This window comes from Bos indicus x Bos taurus, chromosome 22 (assembly GCF_003369695.1).
Source record: "Bos indicus x Bos taurus breed Angus x Brahman F1 hybrid chromosome 22, Bos_hybrid_MaternalHap_v2.0, whole genome shotgun sequence".
In the NCBI taxonomy this organism is placed as follows: Eukaryota; Metazoa; Chordata; class Mammalia; order Artiodactyla; family Bovidae; genus Bos; species Bos indicus x Bos taurus.
The window spans coordinates 53,419,181-53,445,990 of record NC_040097.1 but is presented as its reverse complement, the minus strand read 5'-3'; the positions used below and the strand labels follow the sequence as shown (position 1 = coordinate 53,445,990).

General features: G+C 45.9%; 1 protein-coding gene across 2 annotated transcripts in view; it reads right to left on the bottom strand.

Annotated features, from left to right (window-relative positions):
• The window catches only part of GLB1 (galactosidase beta 1), a 130,240-nt gene that overhangs the window by 28,053 nt on the left and 75,377 nt on the right, over positions 1-26,810 (bottom strand). For both annotated transcript variants that reach the window (XM_027523667.1, XM_027523668.1), the window contains exons 13-15: positions 24,479-24,592; positions 21,496-21,627; positions 19,370-19,624 (exon numbers count right to left, since the gene is read on the bottom strand). In XM_027523667.1, coding sequence (XP_027379468.1) covers positions 19,370-19,624; positions 21,496-21,627; positions 24,479-24,592 — 501 coding nt within the window. The remainder of the gene's footprint in view (positions 1-19,369; positions 19,625-21,495; positions 21,628-24,478; positions 24,593-26,810) is intronic.

Below are 26,810 nucleotides of genomic sequence, written 5' to 3'. Positions count from 1 at the left end.
CAGTGAAAAGACCTTGGCCTCCACGTCCCCTTGAAAGGAAGCCAGTGATGGAAAGCCACCTGTCTGTCGGGATAAGTCATTTAGAAAAAGGGTGACAGTTTCACACTTCTCAGAATTATTTTACTCTTGTTTTTACCGCGGGATATGCTATCTCGATCCATGCCGAAGGTACATGCAAACGACAGCTTCACCAGGGTTTATCACATTGAAGATCTGGTGGTGCCCCGTTTCCGCAGTGTTAGAGAACAGTAGAGGCCGACTCTGCAGTCGGGGTAGGGGCAGATGGGCTCCAAGGGGAAGCGAGGGAGAGCGCTGTGAGCAGCACGTGTGGGCAACCCCGGCCCCACCTTGCATCCTGGCCACACCAAGGACCAGTCCCTGCCAAGATGCTGCCCCTCCAATACCTCTCCCGCTGCACCGAGCGGGTCTCCTGTGTTGGTTATTGGGACTGGGGAGCTGGGTGAGAAAAGGCGCCCCCAGCTCCCTCCAGGGTTAGGGGGTGCAATTCACCTGGCGGAGGAGATGAGGTGCAGCGGGCTGGGGCCCCAGGAGCACCTTGCTTGACACTGGAAGGTGGCAGGGGAGCTGGGCCACTGTCAGGGGCTTGCACGGGTAGACGGGGGACTGGCACCTGTGGGCTCAGCTCACCCTTGGTCCCCCAACTACCCCAGGTCTAGCTTATCCTCCAAATGCTGCCTTGCTCACAAACAGTGTAGTAGCTGCACGAGCCAACAGCCCTAAAGACCCCCTCCATGAGCTTCCAGGGGTACCACTTCCTCCTGGGAGCCCCTCGAGGTGCCGACTGGACCAGCCGGGGAGGAAGATGAGCGTTTCTGCCTTTGATTCTCCAGTCCCTCTTCCAACTTTCACTTCCCCGGCTGCCCCCACATTTCTGGAAGGTCCAGCTGCCACCAGTCAACACTCAGGGTGGCCCCACTTCCCAGACTGCTCTGTGACTGACAGATGTAACCCCTAACTGTCACTCCTAGTTGCTCATCAAATTGGATGTAATTTTTCTTCTGACCCTCCTGGCTTTGGATCATCTGTTTAAGTTTTCTTTTCTCTCCCAAATTATCACCCATTTGGAGCCTTCAGCCCCCATCTGGATTCTGCCTCCTAACTCACCTAAGTGACTCTAACATGTAGATATTGTGCCTGGCCCCTTCTCTCCAACCTTCCCCAAACTCAGGCTTACAGGATCTTTGTTGTTGGTGGTTAGTCTCTAAGTCGTGTCCACCTGTTTTGTGACCTCATGCTGTAGGGTCATTCTGTAGCCCACCAGGCTTCTCCATGGAATTCTCCAGGCAAGAATACTGCATTTCCTTCTCCAGAGGATCTTCCTGACCCAGGAATCAAACCTGTGCCTCCTACATTGCAGGCAAGTTCTTTGATTTTGGTTAATCCTCCAAAGCAAGAAAAGTCTTCAGGACAGTTTCCCTCTACTCTCCGTCCTGAACAGAATGGGCGTGCGGGGATGCCTATGACAGTTTGGTTGCCCTTCCAACCCAGAGGAATGAAGGATTCGGAGAGCACAGGTCATGGTACATAGTCCTGAGGCCCTGCTGGTCCACAGAACTGTCCACAGAGATGGAGGGCTTGGTGTTGCCCCACAGGGTAGCTACCTGCACTGACCAGCGGCTGGTGCAGGGAGGAACTAAATTTTCACTTTGAATTAATTCAAAGGTAAATGGAAAATAGCCAGGTGGCCAGTGACTGTTGTGCTGAGCAGCTCAGCAGAGGTGTGGTGAATGCCCATCACGCCATCATCAGACCCATCTCCCTGCTCCTCTCTACTTTCCCAGCCAGTTCTTCAGACACATTCCGGGCAGCGCTGGCTCAGGAGCCTGGAGCCACTCCCCACCCCACCCCACCGCCTGGGCAGGTCCCCCGCTTCCTCTAACTCTAGATCCCAGGCTCCACATAGCAATCCCCCACACTACAAGCCTTCGGATCCCTCAAGTGTCCACCCCATCACCACCTCCACAGAGAGAAGGTCATCTCACCCTCCTCAGTCCTGGGGCTTCCAAGTCCCTCGCTTGCCCTTTAATATGATTCTTCTAGTTACTGTCATTGTTTGCACATGCAGTCACTTGTTTGACTACTGGTTTATCAGCTATTTGCAGCAGAGAGACATACAATGTACACCCACGACACCCAGGAGGTAAGACTCGTGGACGATTCTGCCTGGGCAAATACCCAGCCCCACTTCAAGAATACTCCTGTCCCTCCCCTCCCAGCTTAAGAATTTTAGGGACTACTGTTCACAGGCAGAACAATGCAGCATTTGCCTACTCCCTTGATTAACACTGTGATTTTTTTAAAACACAATTTTTTACGGCACTAAAAAATCAGTTTAGGACTTCCCTGGTGGTCCAGTGATTAAGAATCTGCCTTCCAATGCAGGGGACATAGGTTCAATCCCGGGTCTGGGAAGATCCCGCGTGCTGTGAGCAACTAAACCCGTGTCCACAGCTTCTGAAACCCATGCTCTAGAGCCTGTGCTCTCCAACAAGAGGAGTCACCGCAATGAGAAGCCGGCGCGGTGCTACTGGCGCGTGGCCCTCGATTGCGCAACTAGAGAAAGCCTATGCTCGGTAACTAAGATCCAGCGCAGCCAAAAAAAAATCACTTTAAAAGAGTCAAACTGAAAAAAAACTATTAAAATATATATGTACATTCTGATTCTTGTTTCTCTTTTAAAAAATTATGCTGAAATTATTGGTGCGGGGAGAGTAGGCCCATGTGATCTGAATAGACATAACTCTTTTTTTCCCTTTTGTTCTAGCCATGTGGCTTGGGGATCTTAGTTTCCTGCCCAGGGATAGCACCTGTGCCCCTTGGGGTGCAAGCTCGGAGTCCCAACCATTGGACCTCCAGGAAAGTTCCTAAAAGTAGACACACTCTTAATCAACACAGTTAAGTATTAATACATACTAAGGCCGAGCATCTGTAGAGTGAACACTGATGGCTTCAGAGTTTCCCTGGGTTGTCCCAGCTGAGACATCTCCATGACAAATGCTGACTTTCTCTGACTGTGGCTTGACCCCTGACAGACTCCCCGCTCTCCGCTAAATATTATCACCAAGGTTGTAATAGTTCCAGTGAAGGACAGGTTCCTGGCAGTGACTGACTTGCTTCTGTGTTAATCAGGCAGACATGTGTCTGTCTGTTTTCAATTCTCCAGATAAATAGAACCCTCTGAGAAGAATGTAAAACAAAAGATTCAATCCTGGTTTAAGTCATAGCTTCAACATTCTCAAATGTGGTCAGGAGTTCCTTTAACAACACCAAACTTGGGTTGAAGGTTGACTTTGTTCTACTCTGGAAGAAGACATTTAGATACTTGGAAGACTTAAAGGTCCATTTCTCAAGGTTAAAAGGTTCTCACATGCATGATTCATGAGTATTTATGGTGCTAACTTGGGAGGAAAAAATAAAGAAAAAAAAGTAAAACAGTGAGAGATAAGATGTTAAATAAACCTTCACACAGGAGAAAACCAAAATCTCCCCTGCCTTCAGACCCCAAGTCTGTAGCTGATGCAACACCTTTCCTTCCTCCTTTGTCTTAGAATAAAAAGTTTACGATTTCTCTGTATTTTAGGACAGACCCAGATAGAATCGAAGCCACGAAAATGCAGAATATTAACATAAAGGATGAGTCACTTCCTGCTCTCAGCAAACCCCCAAAGATAAATTCCTTCCTTTTCAACTCGCCCTGGGTGCCAGCATCGCTTGATCTTTTTATGGAGCATCTCCTCTATGACTTTCCTCATGCGTCCTCACATTCCTGGAATGAAGCTAAGAACTGGTAAGCGAAAACCATCTCTAGGCAGCCATATACCATTTGTTGCGGAGTCCATGCACTAAAATTTGTAGAGATTCTCCTTTACTCAGAGCCCATTTACTCCTGTTGGCATACAATTCTTACAAGCCTTGTTACTAAATTAATATACATTTGGGCAAAGGTGTCTATCTAGTTTCCAAGTTCACAGGACTTGTGATTAGAAACAATGAATGAAGTGGAAATAGTAAACCTTGTTAGGGGTAGGAGAACTGTAAATCAGGCCAAAAAGAGTTGAAAAAGCATATCAAATTCAGAATGAAAGTAGGGTCAAACAGGGCTAAGACTTCGTGGTAGGCTGCAGAAATGCCCACAACTTTTCACAGCATATGCACTCAGGAAGTAGAATCTTGAATGGGGCTGGTCGAGTGTTGGGCAAAGAACATGGAAGAAGTGACTTGTGAATTCTGACTTGGGTCTTAAGAATCCTTGCACATCTGCATTTTTTTCTTTGAACACTGCCAGTCATCATACGAGCAAGCCCAGGTTGGCTTGCTAGATGATGAGAGAGACACAGACCGATCTGTACGGCCTCAGCAGACAGCCAGCCAAGCCCCAAGACGAGGGCCTCCTCACTGACTGGAAGGGCTTGCCCAGCCAAGACCAGCGGAACCACAACCCAGTCTGCCAACACTCCCAATCAGGAGCTAAATAGAGGGTTGCTGTTTGACACCACTAAGTTTGGGGTGGTTTTTTAGACAGCGAAAGCTAACTGATAACACAACTCCATGGCATCAGTGTACAGCAGCATGCTACTTTTCAGTAAAGTAAATGATGTCATTGAACCCAATTTCACAAGAGTAGGGTTATCCTCTACTAGTCAGTTCCTCTTTCACCAATTAGCCTCCAAATCCCATCTCCAAGTCCCCACCTCTGTCGTATCTGTACCTCTCTCAGGGTTGTTGTAAGTAAGTGAGAGGATTCAGGTGAGCACTCAGCATGGTGGCTGGTGTGCAGGGAGCTCTCCACAAGACTGCTGGTATTGTTTCCCACAGCTGGGCCCCTTTTTCATCCTCTCTGCTGCACTAAATTCCAGCTTCCTTGCTTGTCCCTGGACCACTTCTCCTGCAGAAGAGCAAGTGTTGGGGAACGAGGAAGAAGGGTCTGTCTTATATACATCAGACGAGATCTGAGGCCTCCAGTGGTCAGTCCACCCCGGTGGTTGGATGTGGTGTTCCCCATCCTCAAAAATGATGAGCTGGAAATCAGGGTGTTACATCTGTGGGGATGAGCTCCCCTCAAAGTGTAAGCAGAGGGCCCTGAATCAAGTCCTGAGAACTGAAACACAGACAGAGAAAGAAAAGCCTGAGAAGGAACGAAGACAAGGTAGGAAACCAGAAGTTCGGTCGTAGACATCAGGAGAGCTTCAAGGGAGGGCGTGGTTACCTGTGTCAGATGTTACTTGCCAAGAAGTTAAGTGAGACATGTCTGGGGAGCATGTCACCATGTGGGTGTCAGTGATCTCAGCAGGGACAGCTTCCGAGCATGGGTGCAGAGTTCCTGCCCACTGCCGTTCACTCTACAGACTGAGTCCTTTCCTGAGAGGCATCTTCCTGCTGCATTCCCATAAGTGCTGAAGTCTCCCCTTTAACTTGCCTCACACAGCCCGGCCCCTGCAACCTGTACAGAATTATCCATAGAGACTCAAGATTGACGGGCCATCTAGAAGATGACCATCAGGTTTGGAAACAGAGATGACACAATTTCATTGTGCTGAATGCAGCTTTCCTTTTTTGCTGTGTTCCAGACTTCATGGCCACTCCCTGTGACGACCAAGAGCGGACAGCTCTTCCTGAATGAGTAGGAAGTACCTGAGTGGCCTCTGACCCCCACCGTGCTCCTGAGTCATTCCCCTCAGAGGCTGACAGCGCCACACCTCCAGTTGTGTGGGCTCCAAATTCTGGAGTCCTAGTTCTGAACAACCTGTTGGGGATTCCCATGAGCCCCTCCTCAGATTCAATAATGTCCTAGAATGGCTCACAGAATGCAGAAAAATACTTTACTGGTATCTATGGGGTTATTATAAAGGATACAACTCAGAAATGGCCAGACAAAAAAGATTCACAGGGCAAGGTATTAGGGGTGCAGGGCTGAGCTGCCGGCCGTCTCCATCTGTACCTCCCGCCCAGGTGTAAGCTCTCAAGTGTTCACCGACCCAAAGCTCCTGAATCTTGTTGTTCTAAAGTTTTTTTGTAGAATTTCATTTCCAGTCCCTGACCCTAACTCCAGAGGTTGAGGAAGGATGGGCTGAAAGTCCCAATGTCTAATCACATTGTCTTTCTGGTGACTAGGCCTCAGGATAGGACTGATCACCAGAAAGACCAAATGATTAGAGAGCTGGAAATGTCAAAAGCAAGATTCAAAAAGAGTCTCCAAATAGAAGATAGTTATCAACCCTTCATTATAAATTCTTTTATCCATGGTTCTTTTACAGCTTCTTGCTTTTCATCTATATTCAATGTTGATTTTTTTTGGTCACCAGCATGTGGTGTCTCTGTTCCCTGACCAGGGATCGAACCTGTGCCCCTGGCAGTGGAAGCTTGGAGTTCTAACCAGTGGACCACAAGGGAGGTCCCTCTATGTAGCTTCTTAATGTTCAAAGCTTAATTCTGGTAGAGGAAAAACCGGAAGTTATCCCAGCCCTCTCACCCCCATGCTCTGTTAGGCACCCAGACCTACTGCAAGTGGTAAAAAATGTAGGAAGTCTACAGAGGATATTCATGTGGTGTCCTCCACATGCATCTGAAGGAGAGATAAACAGCACACACGTCACTGCAGAGACAGAGTAAGGGTTTTAGGTCTGGCCCATCTGGCACGCTGGAGCACTGAAAAGCAATGCTTGCTGTGGGGAGTTTGTGGTCGGACGAGAGTTCTGTGTAGACCAAGCACTGGTCTGTGTCTCTTGGATGAAGCCAAACATGTCAGACCACTTCCCAAAGAAATCCCAGTTGACGTTCGGGCATTTAACCAGAAAGCCACATCCGACCCAAGTATGGCCGATTAATCAGAAGTGACTTTTTTTTAATCTCCTGAATCTCCTTATCAGTGACTTCATTCACCCCATCAAAGTAGTTTCTCTATAACAAGTGAATGGCAGAAGTCAAAGGGCCAGAACAGGGGCCTCCACGGGGCCTCCCAGATGGAGGATAGAGCGGGTTTGGTGTCGAAAGGCAGAGTCTTAGAAACCGCCCACGCTTTGGGTGGTCCATCCCCTCTGCATCCCCCTGGTCTGCTAAAGTGCACATCCTCCCAAACTCAGAACTCCATGCCCTGGGAGGGGGTGTGTGATCTGTCTGCCGTGCATGTATCGATCGCTCAGAACCTCAGGAGCTGGCATGGATGGCCCATGGCAATAGGGACCACCGCTCACTGGAACAGAATAGAAAACGCGCATGCTCTGTCCTAGGCATGATAAACGTGTGTTCTCTGACCTTCAGACCTAGGCAACCCAGGCTCACAAATCTCAAGGACAGACCTTCTGGTGTGTGTGTGTGAGGGCGTAAAGCTTTACTGAAATGTAATTCACATACTATATAACTCCCTCATTTCAAGTATACAACTCAATGGTTATTAGTTTACTAAAGAGCAATCCAACCATCACCCCAAAGAAAAACTCTTCAGTCTTTAGTATCCACCCCCACCCCCTTTCCCTAATACCCCGTTTTCCCTGCTCTAGGCAACCACTCATCTTCCTGGGTCTATAGATCTGCCTGTTCTGGACATTTCACATACATGGTACCACATGGTATATATGGTTTGTGACTAGCTTCTTTCACGGAACATGTTTTCAAGGTTCATCCATGTCGTTCATTTGTCTTTTTAATATTTTGATTTATTAACACTGCTGGGTGGACTTTTCTCTAGTTGTGGTGAGCAGGGGCTACTTTCCCTCGTGGCGTGTAGGCTTCTCACTGCGGTGCCTTCTCTTGTTGTGGAGCAAGGGCTCTAGGACGCACAGGCTTCAGTGGTCGTGGTGCACAGGCTTAGTTGCTCTGAAGCATGTGGGATCCTCCCGGATCAGGGATAGAACCCGTGTCTCTTGCATTGGCAGCTGGATTCTTTACCACTGAACCACCAGGGAAGTCCTGTTCATTTGTTTTTACTGCCAAATAATTTTCCATTAAACGGATAGGCCATAGTTTGTTTATTCATTATTAGTTGATGGGCACTTGGGTTTTTTTACCTTTTAGTTGATTCTGGATAATTCTGGGTAATACTGCTCTGTACATTTGTGTACAGTTTTTATCTTTATTTTTGGCTGAACCATGCAGCATGTGGGATCTTAGTTCCCCTGCGTACTAGTTTTTGATGAGACGTATGAATTAGATGAGTTTCTTGGGTTCTAAACACCCTGACACATTCATAAATATTGTGTGCTCATGTACTTTAAGATTAAATTTTTTTTTTTTTTACTTTTGACTGCGCTGTTTCTTGGTTGCTTTGTGCAGGCTTTCTTGAGCTGTGGTGAGGGGGGCTGTGGGGGCTACTCTTTGTTACTCTTCAGGAGCTTCTCATTGCAGTGGCTTCTCTTGCTTCAGAGCACAGTGGGTTCTGGACAGCGGGCTCAGTAGTTGTGGCTCATGGGCTTCGTGGCTCTACGGCATACAGAATCTTCCCAGGGACAGAACACGTGTACCCTGCATTGGCAAGTGGATTCTTATCTACTGCACCACCAGGTGAGTCCTGTACGTGAACTTTTCAAGCATAAAGGTGCAGAAAACCCATCAGACTAAGTAAGTGAAGAGCTTCTGCCTGGATCATTAGTACAAGCTCCCCCTGGCCTTCGAGGCCCTGTACATGCTGCCGGCCTTTTCATCTGGGCCTCCAAGTCAGACAGACCTAGGGCTGGGGAGCCTCTTCACCAGCATGTCTGTACCTCACACCAGATACTGAGGTCTTTGAGCCTCTATCTGCTCATCTGCAAACTGGAGACACTACCAGGACATCCTACCACAGGGGCCTCCTTTGATGATTATAAAGATAGTGTCTCTTAGGTGCTGAGCAAAATGCCTGGGTCAGTAACTCTTGGGTGTGACACTTCCATGACCTGGCCAAGGTGAACCCCTTTGACCTCCAAAAACATGCTATGCTTTTCCATTTATTTTTTTCCTTTATATCTGCTATTCTTTCACTTGGAAGTTCCCTCCCTGACATAACCTCTGATTCTGATGAAGGACTTATCCATCCTTTGGGTGTGTTTCAAGCTCCATCTGAGCCTTTAGCCCTGCTCATAACTCCTGGGAAAGATAATACTGTCTTTATGCGTTACATCTCTTGAAGGTTCTTTCTCTAAGCCATGGAGCTGATGCCACCTGGTGAGCCACTGTTTGTGTTGGCTCTTCTCGTGGGCCTTGGTCCCATACCCCCAGCAACAGCCAAGCCTCTCTTCACCAACGGGACCCTCGGAAGGCCTGCACTCTACTCACCTCCAAACTCACCTCCAAGAGGTTTCTTGCAAGGGACCCAGCAACATAATCAAGTCCCCTTTTCCACCTGAAGGCAGTTACAGAGCAACCAGGCCCAGGGAGGAGGCCAGATAAACCGGGCACTTAAAAAAAAAAATGCCTCTCGTGAAACTTATGGCTCAGCGAGTGAAACTGGGGCGCCAGCTTGAGTGACGAAGTGTCATGGCTGCTGAGTCCAGACTGGGCTCTAGAGGGATCAAGGGGGACAAAGGGTCTAGGAAGGTTTCAGAGAGGAGTTAATGCCAGTCTTGAAGTTGTGAAAACCCAGTGGGCACAGAGAGGGAATGAAAAAGAGTGAACAGAGGACACCAAGAGGGAGAAGGGGGCCAGTAACGGGGGAAGGGGACACGGTGGAAGAGCGGGGTGAGGAAGCGGGAGGGAGAGAATGAGCATGCGCAATCCACTGGGAGGATCCGGGAAAGGCTATACTTTGTTTCCGGGTCAGGCCATACTTTGTTTCCGGGTCCCAGCGGCCCTAGATATTGCTTCTGGGCTGCATGCAACAAGGAGTTGGAGAGAAGACGGAGAAGCTGACAAAGTGCAGGAGGAGGAAAAGAGAGAACAGGAACTCCGCCTGGAGGAAGAAGGTGGGGAGGGGGTTTGGAGCTTGCACTTCCTTCTAGAGGCCACGGGGCAGGAAGTGAGGGTGGAGGCAGAGAGATAAGTCTGACAGGAAGCTGAGGAACAAAGGATCTCACCTGATAGCGTCAAGTAGGGTGAGTCCTCTGTGGAGGAGGTGGGGAGGAGGCAGGTGGTTTAAGGGAGGTGGTGAGAGTTAGAGGCCAGCTGGGGATAGGGAAAACTTGCTGGGCAGCTTGGGGACCTCCAGAGTTTGGACACTGAGGGGACGGATATGCCGGAGAGGCCACACCCGGGGTCCTCAGTTACCGAGAACTAGCAGAGAGAGGCCAGTGCTGAATCCATTCCCAGTGAGGGTGATCAGGGAGTGGAAGGGCAAGGGGGCCAGTGGATTGAGGGCTCCTAAGGAAAAGACTTTTCACTGGAGAAGACTCTAATGCTGGGAGGGATTGGGGGCAGGAGGAGAAGGGGATGACAGAGGATGAGATGGCTCGATGGACATGAGTTTGAGTGAACTCTGGGAGTTGGTGATGGACAGGGAGGCCAGGCGTGCTGCAATTCATGGGGTTGCAAAGAATCGGACACGACTGAGCGACTAAACTGAAGGAAAAAAAATGGTGGTGTTGTCTAGGCAGGATAGGGAAGAACTGTGGCCCTGATGGTGGAGTTTCAGGTCATCTACAAGATCCAAGAGTAGACCTGGGAGCCTTGAGAGTTTTGAGGGATAGAAACATATGGCCAGAGAGAGGATGCTGCTAAGTCGCTTCAGTCGTGTCCGACTCTGTGCGACCCCATAGACGGCAGCCCACCAGGCTCCCCCATCCCTGGGATTCTCCAGGCAAGAGTGCTGGAGTGGGGTGCCATTTCCTTCTCCAGTGCATGAAAGTGGAAAGTGAAAGTGAAGTCGCTCAGTCGTGTCGAACTCTTAGCAACCCCATGGACTGCAGCCTACCAGGCTCTTCCATCCATGCTATTTTCCAGGCAAGAGTACTGGAGTGGGGTGCCATTGCCTTCTCCGAGAGAGAGGATAGTAGAGCTTAAAATTACAGAAAAATGTTCACCAGGAAATATATGCTTGGGCGATAAACTAAGTCTCAATAAATTTAAGAAGATTTTGCAACCATCACCACAATTTAATTTGGGGACATTTCCATCACCCCAAAAAGAAACCCCATACCAATTTTCAGTCACTCTCTATTCCCACCCTACGTCCTAGGCAGCCATTCATTTACTTTTTGGCGTTTCTGATTGGCCTTTTCTTTTTTTTTGATTGACCTTTTCTGAAGAATTCAGACAAATGGGATCAGACAATATGCAGTCTTTTATGATCGGCTTCTTTTACTTAAGGGTCTTCAGTCTTGCAAAACACCTCCAAGGGAATGGTCAGCCTTTGGATGGGGTGTGTTAATCTCTATTCACAGGTGGGCAGGGACCTCCAGGGAGGCCATTAAGTATGATTATAATAATAAAGCAATGAAAATCAAGTCAAAGAAACAATTTTGAACAGGGAGGCAGAATTGGCTTCCTCCCTGCAACATTCCTTGAAGAAGGAAATGGCAACCCACTCTAGTACTCTTGACTGGAAAATCCCATGGATGGAGGAGCCTACAGTCCATGGGGTTGCAAAGAGTTGGACACGACTGAAGCGACTTAGCAGCAGCAGCGGCTTTTACTTAGCATAATATTTTTCAGATTTATCCATGTTGTAGCCTGTATCAGTAGTCTGTCCCTTTTTATTGTGGAATATCATTCCATTATATGGATATTGCATAGTTTCTTTCTCCATTTATCAGTTGATGGACATTTTGAATTATTTCCAACTCTTGGTTATTTTGATAATGCTACTATGAACATTTGCATATAACTCTTTGTGTAGACACATGTTTTCATTTCTCTTGGGAACAGCTGGGAGTAGAATTGAAGGCAATGGCACCCCACTCCAGTACTCTTGCCTGGAAAATCCCATGGACGGAGGAGCCTGGTAGGCTGCAGTCCATGGGGTCACTAAGAGTCGGGCACAACAGAGCAACTTCACTTTCACTTTTCATGGTAATTTTAGGAGAAATTGAAGAAACTGCCAAACTGTGTTCCAAAGTGTTTGTACCATTTTACAATTCCACTAGCAATGTAGGAGGGTTCCCATTTCTCCATATCCTTGCCAACATTTGTTCTTGTCCATCTTTTAATATTACAGCCATTCTAGTGGGTGTGAAGTGGTATTTCATTGTGGTTGATTTGCACTTCCTTAACGATTTGCACTTCCTAAAAGCATTAAGCATCTTTTCACATACTTATCTTCTTTGGTGAAATGTCCATGCAAGGCCTTTGCCCATTTTTTGAGTGGGTTGGTTATCTTTCTATTACTGAATTCTTTATATATTCTAGAACCAAGTCCTTTGTCAGATATATGCATTGAAAACATTTTCTGCCAATCTGAAGTTTGGATATTCATTTTTTAAATAATGTCTTTTGAAGGGAAAACTTTTTCAATTTTGATAAAATCTAATTCATCAATTTTTTCCTTTAAGGATTATGTATTAGGTGTCAAGTCTAAGAAGTTTTTGCCTAATGCAAGATCAGGAAGATTTTTCTCCTTCTTCCAGAAGTTTTATATAAGAATTAAGTTAGAAATAAAAAAATAAAAAATGCTTCTAAAACAAAAACACAGAGAATTCCTTGGTGATCCAGTGCTTAGGACTGTGTGCATTCAATGCTGAGGGCCTGGGTTCAATCCCTGGTCAGGGAACTAAGATCCCACAAGCTGTGTGGTATGGCAAAAAAAAAAAAAAATATATGTATATATATATATATATATATATATATATATAAATTAAACAATGCATATTTAAATCACTTATGGTTCAAAGAGGAGATATTAAGGGAAATTAGAAAATATTTCAGACAGAATGATAATGAAAACATATTTCCATAAACATGTAAAAATCAAACATTATAAAAGGGCACTTATTAAACACATGCCATGTGCATCTTCGGCTTCCCTGGTGGCTCAGCTGGTTGATAATCCGCCTGCAATGCAGGAGACCTGGGTTCGATCCCTGGGTTGGGACGATCCCCTGGAGAAGGGAATGGCTACCCATTCCAGTATTCTGGCAAAGAGTCGGACACGAGGGAGCAACATTCACTTTCACTTTAACATGTGCGTCTTCTCTTGAAGCTTTTTTTCCAGTATTTTTTTCCCTCTTCTCCTTCAGAGCCAAACTTCTCAAGAAGAATGTTTATCTTTAAGTATCTGTATTTTTCATTGTTTCCATCTCCTCCCCCTTCAGTCCTCAGTAGAAGGCTGTTTGGCTTGCAGTGTTCGCTCCACTGGCTTAGCCCTTACTGAGGGTCCCTGTGACCCCTGGTGCTAAACCCAGCAGAGATGCTTCAGTCTTCATCTCACTTGCCTCTTGGCAGCATAAATGCTGTTCTCCTCCCATTTGTTTGGTCTCTCCTCACTCTCCATCATGTTTGTGTCTCTCAAAGATCAGCTCAATGTCTTCCTTTCTTCCTTCTACATCATCTGTCCTTAGAGGAACTTGTCTACTGGTCATGTCTTCAATGACCATCCATATACAAACGATCTCATTCATATATTCCCAGCCCAGATCCCTCCTCTGAATACCCACCCATAAATCCAACAGCCTCCTCAAGTACCTTCTCTCCGCTATTCCCCATGGCCTAACTCAACTGTCCACATCCAAACTCATGATCATGCTCTTCTAGCACAAATCCTCTTTTGAAATTTCTTCTTTCAGTAAATGGTGTTATCTTCCTAGCAGCATGCCTAGAACCTGAGAGTCACCTGATATGTCCTTCTCTTTCAATACCTATGTCCAATCTATCACTACCTCTTTATGGATTTAACTACAAACATCTCTCAAATAGTGTGTCATTGCCATCTTGTCCCACCAACCCCGTCTGGCAATGAAACTATGGTCCAGCCTCCTAGCCAGTTTCCCTGAGCCCAGTCCATCCCAGGGTCACAGAAACTCATCACATCACAACCATGCCATGTCACTCTGTTTTGGTGGCTCTCAAAAGAAAGATAAAACTGTAATGTGGTTAAATACCCTGTCCTGATCTAGTCTCTACCCACTTTCTAGCTTCTTCTCTGAACCACAGCTGTTCTTCTCTGTGTTCCATACAGTTGAGTTCTCTATGAGTTCCTCATTTTGGCCACTTTTCCCTCTAACCACATAACCTTGGCATGTGCTAGCTCCTCTGCCTGGCGTATGTTTCCCTCCCCTTTCTGCCATGTTAAGTCCTATTCAACCCCTCTATCTCTGTCAAGCATCATGTTCACATGTCCATCATGTTCCCTAACCACCTTAACATGGGCAAATGCCCAATTATTGTCAACCTCCATATCTCTTCTTAGCACCCATTGCATCTGCAATTGTATCATTTAATTTGAGTGATGATATGGTTTGGGTATGCTAGATTTTAAGTTCCATGAGAGCAAGAGGGCTTCCCTCGTGGCTCAGATGGTAAAGAATCTGCCTGCAATGCAGGAGACCTGGGTTTGATCCCTTGGTCAGGAAGATCCCCCGAAGAAGGACATGGCAACCCACTCCAGTATTCTTGCCTGGAGAATCCCATGGAGAGAAGAGCCTGGTGGTCTACAGTCCATGGGGTCACAGAGTTGGACACGACTGAGTGACTAGCACACACCCAGACTTTAAGTTCTGAGAGAGCAAGAACCATATCCAGTTCTCTTCATTTTTGGATCCTTAGTGCCTGGCACAAGGTGTGGGCACGTTGTAGTGAAAAGGAGCAGGACCCTATGGGCCTTCCCCCACCATGCTTACTGCCTGCCTTTTGTCTGTAGAAAACCTTTAGCCAAAGGATAAGTTTAATCAGAGAACTAAGAAAATACAGAAGCAAAGGAAAATAATCAAATAGGATAAAATAATAATAAAGTCAGTAAGCAAAGTCAAGGAGCTTTAGTTTCTTCTCAAGGGTTTTAGATAGTATTAGAGCCATATCCTTGGAGCTGTGTTGTAGATGCTGAAACCCCCACCAGGTGGAAGACGTTAACTACATGAAGACCAGACTATAGCCCCACGAATTGGCCCCAGGGAAATGGAAGCAAACCGACCCCAGAACTGAAGATTAATTGCACTTAAAATAATCAAGATGACACTGGTCAGTGATTTCCTGGTGGTCCAGTGGTTAGGACTCCACACTTCCACTACAGGCAGCCTGTGCTCAAGCATTGGTCAGGGAACTATGATCCCAAAAGCTATGCAGTGCGGCAAAACAAATACCCAAAATGCTGTCAGACCACTGCATGATCAATTTCAAGGCGACTCAGAGCTGACTGTAGCCCCCTCCCGAACACCTATACAACCCTGAAGATCCCCTTTAAAAGCTCTTGCTCACTGCTTGTCAGTGGGAGGAGGAATGAGTTGGCCTATGGACAGGAGTCTGTCCTCCCTTTGGTTTCATACATCTGAAAAAAAAAGACAACTTTCCTTTCCACTAACCTTGCCTCTTTATTGCTTTTGAGCTCCGAGCACCTGGACCCACTTTTGCTAACAGATTTTGATGCAACGAGACTGAGCTCTCGCAATACCTGCCTCCTGGGGGTTTTCCCCGAGGGAAGCCGCCACCATGAAGACACGCCAGGAAGGCTTCAAGGAGCCATTGCTCATGGCTCTCAGGTCCGGGGAGGAGATTTTGGGGACATTCCTACCAGCTGCCAAAACCATTTGTTTCAGGGGTCCTCCCTGTTTCTCCCCTGCTCGGCACTGGCCGCCAACATGCGCTTTCTTGGTGGAACAGAAAGACACCCCAGGACGAGTTGAGGAGCTCCCAGACCCAGTAAGTCCACAGGTGTGCACCTGGCTAACTTCTCTTTTGAGCTTGAAGTGCTATTTGGGCATTTTTGCCAGCTGGTTCTGATGTATGTATGATGTTGAGGACTGTTTGTGTTGCAGAGTGTTTATCTGGGACTCCATATCCGTCATCCTCTCAGGGGATTTATGACAGTTCTTTCTCTGGTGTGTGAGTGTGTATTCTGTTTGTGTGATTGGTATTCTTGTCTTTTGTAAAGTGAAAAATTCAGGTTCATTAGAAAAATTTTAGCTATGAAACTATGACTAAAGGAAAAAAAATGATTTTTTAAACACTGGGTGGCCACCAAGTGTTCTTCAAACTCCAAAAAAAATTGGTTATGATGAAAGTCTTTTATTTTTGCATATGCAGTTAGAAAAAACATACTTTTTTTTTCTATTCACAATTCTGACCCTGAGAGAAACAAAAATATGCTTAGGAGAAAGCTTGAAGTTAAGTCTTGTCCTTGAAATACAAACACAGCTCACGTTGAGACTTCAGACTTGGGTTATTTAGTACAATTTTAAACAAAAAAAAAGGAAAGAGGGCTTAGATTTAAACACAATAAATGCATATTATTAAATACACATATTGTACCACATTAAAGAGAAATTGTGCTATGAAAAAAATGTATGTTTTTAGAGGTTATGGAATATGTTCTTAAGTTTGCCAATCAGAAATGCTGGTATAACAGTTCAACTACTTGTTACTTAGTTTTGTTAAGGCTTTAAAGGGTTAAAAATTGTAATATGTGAAAATGATAGGGATACATTTCAGTATTGAAAGCAAGTAGGATATGTGTTGTCTGCCAGAGAAAATATAAAGGATGGAGATTTTGTTTTTTTCCTTTGGCCCCACCGTGTGGCCTGCAGGATCTTAGTTTTCACCAAGGATCAACCCTGTCCCCCTGCAGTGGGAGCTCGAAGTCCTAACCACTGCATCTCCAGGGAATTCCCAGGAGGTATTTTTGTTGAAGGATAAAAGGAGAATAACTTTGGGTGGGAAAAAAATTAGAAATTAAAATGGATATAGAAAATATCCTTTTTTGTAAAGAAAAAGTACTATGAGAAAGGAATTTTGGACACTTAAGATTGATTAAAATTAGACTGAATTTAGTAAAGTAAATGAATTTTAATGGTAAGCTGATACAGGGCAGCAATTTGGTTTTCTCTCTGTTACGAGAATAGAGTTTTCCTGGAATATTATGCTGCTTTTGATAACAGATCATAAGTTTCTTTATCTAGGTAACTTTGAGTTTTCCAGAGGGCCCCTGAGGAATCTCAGAGAAAAATACTGTTATGAAATTGACAGAATTCTAATGGAAAGCTGTTTTTCTTCTAATCATACTTTTGACCCCAATGTTCAGGATGGAAAAAACTGTTTAATGAAGTTATCACAGAGTCTAACTACTCATGATGTGTACCATTGCTGCCTTTAAGTTTACTACTTAAAATACATGTACAAGGTGTAAAGATTGGGTGTAATCAATACAGTGTATGACCTAGAAAATGCTTCCCTGTCAGCATACCTCTCTCTGCTTGTTTGTTACGTCTAATTAGTTTTCTCCCAGTGTGGATGACTAGACAAATATATAAACAAAAAGTCGGCCTAGCACGGAGGGACATGAATGGACCCAGAGCAGGCAACAACTGAGCTACTCTGGCAACAGCGGAAAAATAAATTGATTATCAGTGCTTTTTACGGGAAAGGGGAAAATGGTAGAAGAAGTTTTCACACATTGAGGTATGGGGGTCATTCTAGCTTATACATGATTTAATTTGAACTTTAGGCTGACCAGGGCTTCCCTGGTGTCTCAGAAGGAAAAGAATCCACCTGCAATGCGGGAGACCTGGGTTCGATCCCTGGGTGGGAAGATCCCTTGGGGAAGGAAATGGCAGCCCGCTCCAGTATTCCAAATAGCCGGCTTATGGCCTATTAGACATACATTGTACATCTGCTTTAACCATTAAGAAGAAAATACATTCAGAGAATAATGCAAAGATGCATTTTGATTATTATCCTCATCCATAATATGTCTGCTAATTTTTAAGCGTTTATCCAGGCACTGTGACAAGGCAATCAGACAGAGGTCATGTTTTCACAATACAAAATACTGATGCTAAACTTGAGACTTGAGATTATTTCCAACTCTGTGTCTATTCCCCAGATTAGGCAGGACTGCACCTCATTTCAGCAGAGAGGAACCAGAGCAGCCAACACCCACTGCGTCAAAGAATCGGGGAATACTGGAAGAGAAATGAATTAAAACCAAGTGCCTCTGCCAACTTTATTACTAACTTTATTCTCTATTCAAAACTTTTAGTCCATTTCTTGCTCTCTATCTGCCTCTTCTTAATCTTGAAGAGTGTCAAAAAGGGGTGGATTGAAAGGGAACAAGACCCTATGGTCCCCAACCCCCATGTCCTCTGCCTGCCTTGTGTCTGCAGAAAACTTTAACCAGTTTAATCAGAGAATTGGGAAAATACAGAAGCAAAGGAGAACAATCAAACAGGACAAAATGATAATGATTGAGTCAGTAAGCAAAGTTAAAGACCTCTAGTTTCTTCTCAAGGGTCATAGATAATATTCTGAGCCATATCCTTGGAGCTGTGTTGTAGACACTGAAACTCCCACCAGATGGAAGAATTTAATTACACGAGGACCAGACTGCAGCCATGACATGAGGTGCCACAATTCTGACAATTGGCCCCTAGGAAATGGGAACAAACCGACCCTGGAACTGAAGATTAACTGTACTTAAAACAATTAAAATGACACTGCTCAGACCACTGCATGACCAATTTCAAGACGACTGTCAGAGCTGACTGTGCTGTTTCTGCATGTAGCTCCTCCCTCCACCTATAAAAGCTCTTGCCCACTGACTGTCAGTGGTGGGGGAGTTGGCCTGTGGACAGAACTCTGCCCTCCCCCAGCGTTGCCAGCCTCTGAAATAAAGCAAAGTTGCCTTTCCACCAACCTGAACTCTTCATTGGCTTTAGGGCGGCGAGCAGCTGGACCCACTCTCAGAAACAGAAACCACTAAATATTTGTTGAATGAATAACTTGAGTCATGATAAGATCTAAGATGAAAATAGGACTTGAAGTAGAGGAGACAATGGTGTAAGAAGACATGTCTTCCAAGAATAAAGGAGAATGAAGCAGGCAGTAAAGTGGCCAGGGGGGAGCTGAGGATCCTACAGACAGGGGTGGATGCACCCCGGGCATGGGAGCATCCCCATACGGAGGTGGGGTGGTCTGGAGAGTATAGAGTTAGGCGTGAACAAGAGAAAACAGGCTTCCCAGAGATTTGCCCCTTTGCCTGGGCCGGACTTTCTTCAGTATAAATAAGAAATGCTATTCCTAGTCAGTTTTCAAAGAAGGTATGGTTTTTCTTAGGGGAAGGAGGAAGTTGCTAAAGAAAGTTGTCAATGAAAATGGGCTAGATGGTTACCTTCAGGCTGACCACAGCATCTTTGAAGATCTGCTGTGGCCCTGCTCCTGACAAATGGATAAGCGTCCACAGAAAACCCTCCACTCCCCTGAGTCTCACGCAGCACACCATTAGCAGTCTTTTTGATGCTGTATCAGACACAGAAAAGAAGACATCTGAGGCCTAAACACAAATACTTTCCATGAAGACACATACCTTGGTCCATCCAGGAAACTGGATAAAGGTGTCCTGAGGCAAGTCTGCGATCCCGCTGGGAATAGTGAAGTTACCCACATAAAAGGTCGGGAGTGCGTAGGTAGGGGGGCTGTGTGCACGGGCTTTATTGTGGTAGCCCCCGTCACGGCCACCCCAGGTCCCCAGGTGACTGCGTACTGCATCCTCCATGTCCAGCGGGAAGATCTCCCAGTTGGTGAGGATTTTGGAACCAAGGGTCAGGTTAGAAACAAGACCCTGTAAAAGAGAAACAGAGTGATGAGCTGGGGGCTAAAGATGGTGCAGAGAGGCTTCATGTGACTCTGTGTTCCAGCCCTAAATTCCTGGGAAAAGCAAACTGGGATATGAAACACCAACAGCACGTGAAATCCAAACTGTGTGTCCATCAGAGTGACACAGATCTGGCTTGAGGCCAGAGCTTTCGACCTCAGATCCCCGTCTTCAGTGTTTGGTTCAGAGACATGGCCAGAACAGAGGAAATGATGGTTTCGAGGGTGGGAGAGTGAATGGAGGTGGGGGGAGAATGCAAAGGAACACTTGGCCACTGTAAAAGGATAGAAGGGTCTGTGATAATGATGGGGAGCCTGAGACTCACATTCTGAAGTTGCTCTATTTGTCCAGCGGAGGCAAGGGCTTGAGGTGTCCATGGCACCAGACACTGCATGGAAGCCTTTGCTCATGGCTCATCTGGCTTCCTCTTCTCAGCCTTTCATGAGGGGAACTTTTCCATCCCAATAGGATCCCATATTTGTTCTATGACACCTCTCAATACCATGTCTCAATGGCCCAATCAGTAATTCAATAAGCGTTGACCATGCAGCTGTGTGCCAGGCTCTTTGCTGGGTCCTGGGGATTCAGGCACCTCACAAGAGTCCCCGTCACTCTGTGGGTCAGTGTGGCCTATGATAGCCAAGCAGCACGACCATTAATTAGTCTGACCACAAGGACGGTAACAGGAACATTTCTTTTATACTGGAGACAAAAGTGGCCCCTGCATGACTGTTCTCCAAGAGTGTCACTGCTTTGCTTCTGAGATGCCACCAGGAGGGTCAGGAGATAGCCCCAGACACCTGTCCTGTCGTGGGTGTTGCCGTCATTCTGGAGGTGCAGCCTTCCCTCCTCTAGCACGTGGTGAGCTAACCGAGGGGCAGCCTGTATCTCAACATCCTTGCCTTCCTCCAAAAGCACCGCATGGAGCACACACACAGAGGATGAGCATAGCAAACACTTACTGAACAACGCTCTCAAAATGCACATCAGAAAAGCATACTTGGACTAGACGCCTAGGCACAGACTAACCAAGAGAGCTGAGAGCAGTGCACGGAGGGAAAGGCTTTCTAAAATTCAAGAGTTTGTCCACACCCAGAAAACAGCAGAACAAATGCTAAATTGGCTTTGTTGGCATGGGAGTGCCTTTTGCAGGCTTGGTGGGTTTTTTAAGCAAAGGAAAAGCATGGTGCAGTGGCTTCCTCCTTCTGTTTCTTGCTAGAGGATGGCTGAACTCAAATGCAAGGGTTCTGTTTGCAAAGCTCAACTTTCTCATCATCTACAGAGGAAAACAGATCTTCAAAATAACCCAACTTCTAGGCTGCAAAACAAATCAGGTAAGTTTACTCATCAAATTTGGCAAAGGGCGCATGCTTTTAAAAATTACTTCTACGTGGACTTCCCTGGTGGTACAGTGGATAAGAATCTGCCTGCCAGTGCCGGGGACACGGGTTCAGTCCCTGGTCCGGGAAGATTCCACATGCCTCGGAGCAACTAAGCCCATGAGCCCCAACTTCTGAAGTCCCTGCACTCTCGAGCCCACGCACTGCAACTACTGAAGCTCATACGCCCTAGAGCCTGTGCTCCACCATCAAAAGAAGCCACCGCAATGGGAAGCCCGCGCACTGCAACTAGAGAGTTGTCCCAACTAGAGAAAGCCTGTGCGCAGCAGCAAAGCCCAGCACGACCAAAGCAGAAAATCACTTCTACGTGAACAGGGCTGCAAGGAAAGAGTGTATGCAGGAGAGTCTTTAAGTGGATTTACAGAAACTTTCCCCAATGACTTAGGCACAGTTCGGTCAACCTTTGAGTCTCACTCCCAACAGGGAGGCTGGGCCTACCTTAAAATCATTGATAGACGAGCCATAGTTCACACGCCCCATATTCTCCACCAGGAGGTCCAAGGTGGCTCCAGCTTTCCCTGTTATGTTCAGGGTGATCACAGATTCTCGTTCAAGGACTCCCTGGGCAACCTGTGGGTTCAGTACCAAATGAGAATTAACTAGGGTGGGAGGGTCAGCAGAGGCAGCCTGCTCAGTCAACTGCACACTCATTTTGCTACCCTGACGTGTCACCAGACTTCGGACAGAAGTGCTCTGACGGCTCCCTTGCCCAAGTCCTCAGCCAGATGCCCAGGCTCCTGCAACAACTGCTTTCTTCATAGGAGGGTTGCCAGACTCAGCTCCCAGCAGGGAAGGGCTGAGGCTGATTTCCTTAGCTCTGGGTTATTTTCTTGTATGTTTATTGTATTTTTTTATTTTGTATTTATTATTATTTTAAATGTTATTCATTTATTTTTTAATTTTTGGCCATGCCGCAAAGTACACGAGATCTTAGTTCCCCAGCCAGGGATCAAACCTGCACTCCTTGCAGTGGAATCACAGTCTTAAACACTGAACTTCCAGGGAAGTCCCTTATTTTTTAAATTTAACTTTTATTTTATATTGGGGTATAGTTGATTTACAATGTGTTCACTACAGGTGTACAGCTAAGTGGTGCAGTTATATGTATACATATCAATATATGAATTCTTTTTCAGATTCCTTTCCCATATAGGTTATTACAGAGTATTGAGTAGGCTGTGCGTCTATTTTTAATAGAGAGGGGATGGAGGCAGAAATTCCAGGGAAAGATTTCTAATACAGGAATCTGTTCATGCGCTCACAGCAAAAAAGGCAGTAATAAAAAATAGGTTTTAAATCACATGGAGATGGGACAAAATAAGACAAATGAGATAAAATCAGAGAGTTAGGTGGAGTAGTTTTACTTCAAAATACCTGATATGATACATTAACCACAAAGATGAAATAATAGAATGAGGGGAAATAACTGGTAATTTAGCAGCAACATATTCCTAACTTTTTAAAATGCAAGATTCTTTAAAAAAAAAAAAACAAACAAAAAAATCACTAAAACAACCCTCAAATTGGAATTTTAGAAATCGTTGCCATCAGTATACATACTCATAGCGTTTTAGACATTTGCTGCCACTCAAATTAAAACCACTCATCACCATAGGATGGAAATATTTTCATTTGAAATTGTCTCTCACCTGAAACTACCACAACATTGTTAACTGGCTGTGCCCCAATACAAAAGAAAAAGTTTAAAATCTGAAAAAAAAAAAAAAGAATAAGTAGTTTGGGAGACATGGGAGATTGCTGTAGAGAAATCGAAGCAGCAGAGAATTAGTTCTGATAGTTCTTGAGTGACCTTGGGTGAATCACTCCCTTCTCTGGCCCTTAATTTCTTTCCTTTTGTGTTGCTTTTGAAGCATAGCTGATTTACAATGTTGTGTTAGCTTCGGGTATCCAGCAAAGTGATATTCTCTTCCATTATTGGTTATTATAAGATATTGAATATAGTTCCCTGTGCTATAGAGTAGGACCTTGTCGTTTGCCTATTTCATATATTAAAATCACTTCATTCTTTTTTTTTTTTTTAAGAAAAATTAAAAAATTTTTTTCCTCAACAGATTTTCTTGGTTAGGAACAATCTTTCATGTGTTTATTTCATATGATTGTCTCAGCGAGAGGAATGGAAATCCTATAACGTTATGTATGAAATCAAAGTCTTTGTATCTCTTAGCTCTGATTATCATGAACAGCCCTTCAGAATATAACTTCTCATGTAGGATGAAGACCCTAAGTTAAAATGACTCATCTGGTGTATACAAAACAGACCCTGCCATCCAAGAGTAAAGAAGACAGGAATGACACCCAGTGTCAGTCAGAGGGGATGGCCCTGGACTAGGGGGGCGACCAGGAAGTTCGGATGGACGAGGGGGTGTATACCTCAGGCAGATGGAGTGCAGGTGAGGCTACACCAGCCAGCAAGGGGAAGAGCTCAGGAGCATCACAAGGAGGGTGGAGCCTGAGGATGGGAAGGCAGCAGTCTCCCTGACTGTCATGTTACTGAGGTAGGAGATAGATGGGCCCTTGGGTTGGACATCTGGCATTTGTCAAGTGGGGTCAAACTGAAGACACTCCAAGGACAAAGCTAGTGGCAGAAGCTGACCTCTGCTGAAGAGAAGCTGAAGATGACCACTCCTGAGGGCAAGGGAAACTTCCCTGTCCGTACACGTGCAGGCAGGCTCCTTGGGGGTCACAACGTGCCACCCCATGACAAGTGAGGACATGCACCCAGAGGCCTCTGCAGTGGGATCCATTTTAGCAAAAAGTTATGCACGCATGTTGGGGAAGGCCCAAGGACAGGTCAAGTGTGAAAAAAGAAACGATAATTGGCCAAAGGTACACAAAGACCCAGAAGGACGTCTTATATAAGGGATTTGAATCACCTCTTTACTACATTCCCCATTCAGGACACCTGCTGTCCTCTCCAGGTGTGTATTTCTGCCTTGCTTCAGTCTTTTATTTTTATTTATTTTTTGTATTTTGGTCCTGCTGTGTGGCATGCAAGACAGTTCCTGGATCAGGGATCAAACCCAGGCCCTGGCAGTGAAATGCTGACTCCTAACCACCAGGGAACTCGGATAAACACGCTGTTTCTCTGTGTGCTGTCCCTCTTCCTGTGCTGTGTCTCTAAGGATAAACTTGCTACCTGTTTTTACAGTTTTTGCCTCCTTGAAACATTCTTGCATTCACACAGGGGAAAGAGCCAGGAGAACTTTGCCTGTAGCCCCTGGTGGCCCAGCAGCTAAGATTTCTGCTTTTCATCCAGGCTAACCAGGGCCAGTTCCCGGGCAAGGAATAAGATCTCTCCTCAGGACTGCTTACTGCTGTCTCTCTGAGATCATTACCAAGTGCAACCCACAACTCTCCTCCCTCGTGGGGGCAGACACACAAATTCAGAGAGAATTCTTACCCCGTTCACAGAGACATAGGCCCGGTCATGGACACCACTGAGTGGTGAAGAGAGGGGTGTAGGGTCGCTGCAGTCTTCAGGGAGCATTGTTCGGTACAGCACAAATCCAAAGTACTGGTTAGAGAAGGATGCAAGAAAAAGACATCACTCTTGCAGTTCACCTTAGGAGAACTGGGTCACCCTCCATCCGCGTGAAAGCAACATTTCTAAAACTATAGGAATGAAACGCTTCCCCAGCCTCGGCAAATATTCTGTCTAATTAAAGGGAACTGGCTTCAGTTTTCAGATCACAGAATAACCATCACAGCAGCTAACTGCAAGGAAGCCTGGAGGCCTTTGTCAAACATCCCCTCCCCTCCCACAAGAGGGAACCAGACCCTGGAACGTGGTAGGTGATGTGCCCAGAATAACTTGGGGGGATCCCGTCACAGATCAAAAGGTTACTGGCATTACCTCAAAAACCAAAACCAAGGACAACAAAAACAAAAGGTAAACAGCAACAGAATGCTCCGTAAAGCATTCTCCAGCTTCTTGGGCTAACTCTGCTCTAACATACAAAACAAGAGTCAATCAGAAACCGTTTCAAGTGGAGGCGAGGGGGAAACAGGCGGCGAGAGACAGATGGAGGTGGGGGTGAAATGTGCCTCTAAATGAGCCTCAGAAAGTACTTTGAGATGCTGGGACCCCTGGTTGGAAAGGAAGCCCCCAAACACCAGCCTGGGTGAATGGCTTCCTGAGTGGTCATTAGCTGGGAGAGCTGGACAAATCAGGTCCTACAGGAGAATCCAAATGGAAACCCAGCAGGAAACAGTTTCCCACTCCTCAGCCCTGAATGCGAGAAAGAGCAGCCCAGCAAAGGGGAGGGGTGATATGCAGGAGCGGAAGGAAAATGCTAACCCGTGTTCCTGTGCTGCAGGAAAGTGCTGAACTCAAGAAATGCCACTGTCATCACCCAAACCTTCGAGCACAAGGAGGCCTCCCTTCCAGACCCCCAAATCTCCATCTGTTGTTTCTTTTTTTCTTTTGAATGCAGCAGAGTGGTGAGTCCTAGCTCAGAGACTAGGGGTTTCCAGGAGGGGAGCAGAAGGTGAGATGCTCCCTGCAATGGCAAAGTGAGGACTCCGGACGGGGCGGATGGGGGAGGCAGCTGCAGGGGTACCAGAGCTGCACCCCACTCCCTGCAGCTGTGCCCACCGAGAGGTTTGCTGGAAGTAAGTCTTCTACGGCCTGTCCCAGATCTGAAGCAGTCAGGGCCCAGGAGCCACACCTGATCTGAGAGCACTGCCTTGGCCAAAGGTGAGAGAGCAGAAAGGGGCTGAGAAAAAGCAAGGACACTAACCTGGGATCCACTTCCCAGGTTCCCACTGCTCTGAGCTGTGTCTTATCTGATGTGGTCCGACCCTCCTCGGTGGAGAGGACAGGTAGATGGAGACACGGATGTACAACCAGTGTATGTTAGAACCAGAGAAAGAACACTACCCAACGCTAACAAAAAAGTGAGGGGGGCTTAATTAATCATTTTTATTTATCACAAAGCAGTATTGCTGGAGTGAAATCACAAACTCAAAAAAAGACAGTTATTTGTTCTTAGTTCCAAGATATAATAATATAACAAAATAAGCTAAAGCAAGATCAAATGTGCTGTTACTATATCATCCTCCAGAAGGTGATCTCCTCAGAAGTCAGAAAGGAGCCCCTACATAATTTTCCATTTCAAAAACCAGAGCTGAGATCTTAACTAAGTGATCAAATAGAACACTGAACTAAAGGCAGCAAGTGACCCTACTACGGCAGCCTGAGACGAACACGCCGTGGCCGTCGTGTGTGCGCCAAAAATGTCTCACTGAGTCTAACCGGTGAGGTGTGGTCTGCAAAACTCAGAAACTGTCTGAACTCTTCAGACATGACCATGTCACGAGAGAGAGAGGAAAAACAGACTCAGGAACTGTTTCAGATGAAAGCAGACTAAATGCAATGTGTGATCGTGGACTGGCAACTGGACTGAAAAGAGAGAAGCTATAAGGGACATTGCTGAAATAAACTGGGATACCTGATCGTAGAATGTATATTAGATAATAGGACTGTATCCATGCTAGATTTCTTAAGGGTGATCATTATTTGTGATCATGTACTATAATGTCCTTCTTAAAAAATACATGCTCTAATATTTAAGAATGGAAGTGTCATGATGTTGACAACTACCTCAAATGCTTAAAAAAAACAAAAAGCAGCTGACTCCAAACCATACACACACAGAATGCCAATGAAGCAGCTGTTAACACTTGATGGATCTAGGTTAAAGCTCTATGGATATTGTACTATTCTTGCAAGT